The sequence below is a fragment of the Arachis hypogaea genome, chromosome 6, assembly GCF_003086295.3.
Source record: "Arachis hypogaea cultivar Tifrunner chromosome 6, arahy.Tifrunner.gnm2.J5K5, whole genome shotgun sequence".
NCBI classification, from domain to species: domain Eukaryota; kingdom Viridiplantae; phylum Streptophyta; class Magnoliopsida; order Fabales; family Fabaceae; genus Arachis; species Arachis hypogaea.
Window position 1 is genome coordinate 36,538,229 of NC_092041.1, and position 3,574 is coordinate 36,541,802.

The 3,574-nt window shown below is 37.4% G+C and overlaps 1 protein-coding gene across 1 annotated transcript; it reads right to left on the bottom strand.

The window, feature by feature from the left end:
- Positions 1-416: 416 nt before the first annotated feature.
- LOC112805515 (uncharacterized) lies at positions 417-1,040 on the bottom strand. The gene has a single exon (XM_025847889.1). It carries the CDS (start codon positions 1,038-1,040, stop codon positions 417-419), a length of 624 nt encoding a protein of 207 aa, XP_025703674.1.
- Between the last annotated feature and the right edge of the window lie 2,534 nt (positions 1,041-3,574).

Genomic DNA, 3,574 nt, shown 5'->3' on the forward strand with positions numbered 1-3,574 from the left:
CCGGCTCCTGGTACCAATTCAATCGCAAATTCAATTTCCATTTGAGGTGAGAACTCAGGGATATCTTTTGGGAACACCTTCAGAAAGTCTCTAACTATTGAGATTTCATCTAGCTTCTGATTATCACCTAACACATTTGCAGCCAATAGTATATAATCCTGACGGTCTTCCCCACTACAGTGCACCATTACAGAGTTCAGGTAATAACCTTCAGCTATCACTGCTCCATTTTCTCCTTCCAGCATAAACTGAATTGACTGCTTAAAGCAATCCAACAAAACTTGATTCTTTGACAACCAATAAAACCCCAATATCATCTCCAACCCAACCATTGGTAAGCAAATCAAATCATGCACAAAGTCTCTACCCTCAAGCTTGAAACCTACTTGCCTATAACCTGACCTAGTCACAACTGTCTAATGCGGAGTATGTACATGCAATTCAAATGCTAACTTTAACACTTTCCAACCTAGTTCCTCCACTTTGTCAAATGCAATAAACGAATGTAAAGCTCCAGTACCATACAATGCAAATAAGGTTTTAACATCAATTAAGCATATACCTCTCATTAATAGATCCGCCTTAGCAGTATCATTGGTGTTCACAGTAAACACCCGACCTTGTTGGTTCTGGCCCGTATTCTGAGTCTTCTTCCCCCGAGTGCAATCTCTCACAATGTAACCTGGTGATCCACAGTTGAAGCAACCACCTATACCAATCTTGCAAGAGTCATTCGGATGAAAATGCCCACAATGAACACAAGTTAAATCCGGAGAAATCTTACTCTGATTCCCTCTCCCTTTGGCATACTGAAACTGATCATAAGTGTTCTTTCTGAAGCCTCCTTCACCTTGAGGCACATATCCTTCTCTCTTAAAATTCTGACCCCTAAGCTGAAAGTACTTTACATGTCCCCGATTAATGTTTCCTCCACGAATGTCCCTTGACGAGGCTACCATCCTTGCACATTCCTCAATAACGCTCGCCTTGTTCACAAGATCGGAGAAGATCCGAATCTCCAAAGGAGCCATTACAGTCATGATGTTATCCTTCAAGCCCCTTTGATACTTAATGCACTTCCAACTTTCACAGGTCTCTGAGGCACTGATGAGCGGATAATTTATACGCTTTTTGGCATTATTTTTATATAGTTTTTAGTATGATTTAGTTAGTTTTTAGTATATTTTTATTAGTTTTTTAGAAAAATTCACATTTCTGGACTTTACTATGATTTTGTGTGTTTTTCTGTGATTTCAAGTATTTTCTGGCTGAAATTGAGGGACCTGAGCAAAAATCTAACACAGAGGCTGAAAAAGGACTGCAGATGCTGTTGGATTCTGACCTCCCTGCACTCGAAGTGGATTTTCTGCAGCTACAGAACTCTAAATGGCACGCTCCCAATTGCGTTGGAAAGTAGACATCCAAGGCTTTCCATCAATATATGATAGTTCATACTTTGAGTGAGTTTTGATGACGTAAATTTGCGTCAAAACGCTAGCTCTCTGCAATTTTCTGTCGTCAAAACGCCAGAACTGGCATAAAAGTTGGAGTTAAATGCCCAAACTGGCACCAAAGCTGGCGTTTAACTCCAGGAATAGCCTATGCACGTGAAAGCTCCAATTCTCAGCCCAAGCATACACCAAGTGGGCCCAGAAGTGGATTTCTACACTACCTATCTTAGTGTACTCATTTTCTGTAAACCTAGGTTACTAGTTGAGTATTAAAACCACTTTTAGACATTTATTTTGTACCTCATGACATTTTCACGTTTCACATTGTATCTCTACAGCATGAGTCTCTAAACTACATTGTTGGGGGTGAGGAGCTCTGCAGTGTCTCGATGGATTAATGCAATTACCACTGTTTTCTATCAATCATGCTTGTTTCTATTCTAAGATATTCATTCGCACTTAAACATGATGAATGTGATGATTCGTGACACTCATAACCATTCTCAACTTATGAACGTGTGCCTGACAACCACCTCTATTCTATCTTAGATTGAATGTGTATCTCTTGGGTTCCTGGTTCACAGATTTGAGTACCTCTCCTGACAACAGAGTGTTCAAATTTGTGCATCCAGACTCTTCGTGGTATAAGCTAGGATTATTAGTGGCCATTCCTGAGATCCGAAAAGTCTAAACCTTGTCTGTGGTATTCCGAGTAGGATCTAGGAAGAGATGACTGTGACGAGCTTCAAACTCGCGAGTGTTGGGCATAGTGATAGACGCAAAAGGATCACTGGATTCTATTCCAACATGATCGAGAACCGACAGATGATTAGCCGTGCGGTGACAGCACACATAGACCATTTTTACTGAGAGGATGGAAAGTAGCCATTGACAACGGTGACACCCTACACACAGCTTGCCATGGAAGGAGCCTTGCGTGCGTGAAGAAGAAGATAGTAGGAAAGCAGAGATTCAGATGACAGAGCATCTCCAAAACTCTAACCTATTCTCCATTATTGAACTACAAGTACATTTTATTTCATGCTCTTCTATTATATTGCAAACAAAAACCCTTTTCATTATTAATCTCCTGACTAAGAGTTTCAAGGTAACCAAAGCTTGCTTCAAGCCGACCCAGTGCACTTGCTGGTTAGTTGTGCAGAATTGCAAGTGTTATTGCAATTTCGTGCACCAAGTTTTTGGCGCCATTGCCGGGGATTGTTCGAGTTTGGACAATTGACGGTCCATCTTATTGCTTAGATTAGGAAAATTTTGTCTTTTGGGTCAGAGTCTTTTATTTTCTTTTCAAAATTTTTCAAAAAAAATTATTATTTTTCTTTTAGATTTTTTCGTTTAAGTCTAATTGCATGTTTTAAGTTTGGTGTTTACTTGTTAGTTTTTATTTAAATTTTGAAAATTTATTTTTGGTTTTCTAAAAATTTTAAGTTTGGTGTTCTTTTTATGTTCTTGAGTCTTTCTTGTGTTTTGATCTTAAAATTTTTAAGTTTGGTGTTCCTTGGTGTTTTCCTCAAATTTTCGAAAATTTTGCATTAAATTAGTCATCAATTTTAAAAATCAAATCTTTTTAAATTGCTTTTCAATCATATCTTTTCAATCATATATTTTTTTTCAAAACTTCCTAACCACTTTCACTTTCTTCATTTTTTTTCGAAAATCCTTATCAAAAATTTTTCAAATCTTTTTTTTTACTTTATTTTTTTAGTTTCCAATTTATTATTATTATTATTATTTCAAATATATATATATATATAAATATAATAAAATAAATAAAATAAATCCACATCATCTCCCTTTCTCCATCATAGAACTAAGTGGAAATGAACAGTTTAGAAAGGCTCTGGGGTCATATGCTAACCCCGCTATTGCTTTATATGGGAGTAGTATCTGTATACCCTCTATCGGAGTCAGTAGTTTTGAGTTGAATCCTCAGCTCATTATCATGGTGCAGCAAAATTACCAGTATTCCGGTCTTCCACAAGAAGAACCCACTGAGTTTCTGGCATAGTTTTTACAAATTGCTGACATAGTATATGATAAGGAAGTAGACCAGGATGTCTACAGATTATTACTGTTTCCATTTGCTGTAAAAGACCAAGCTAAGA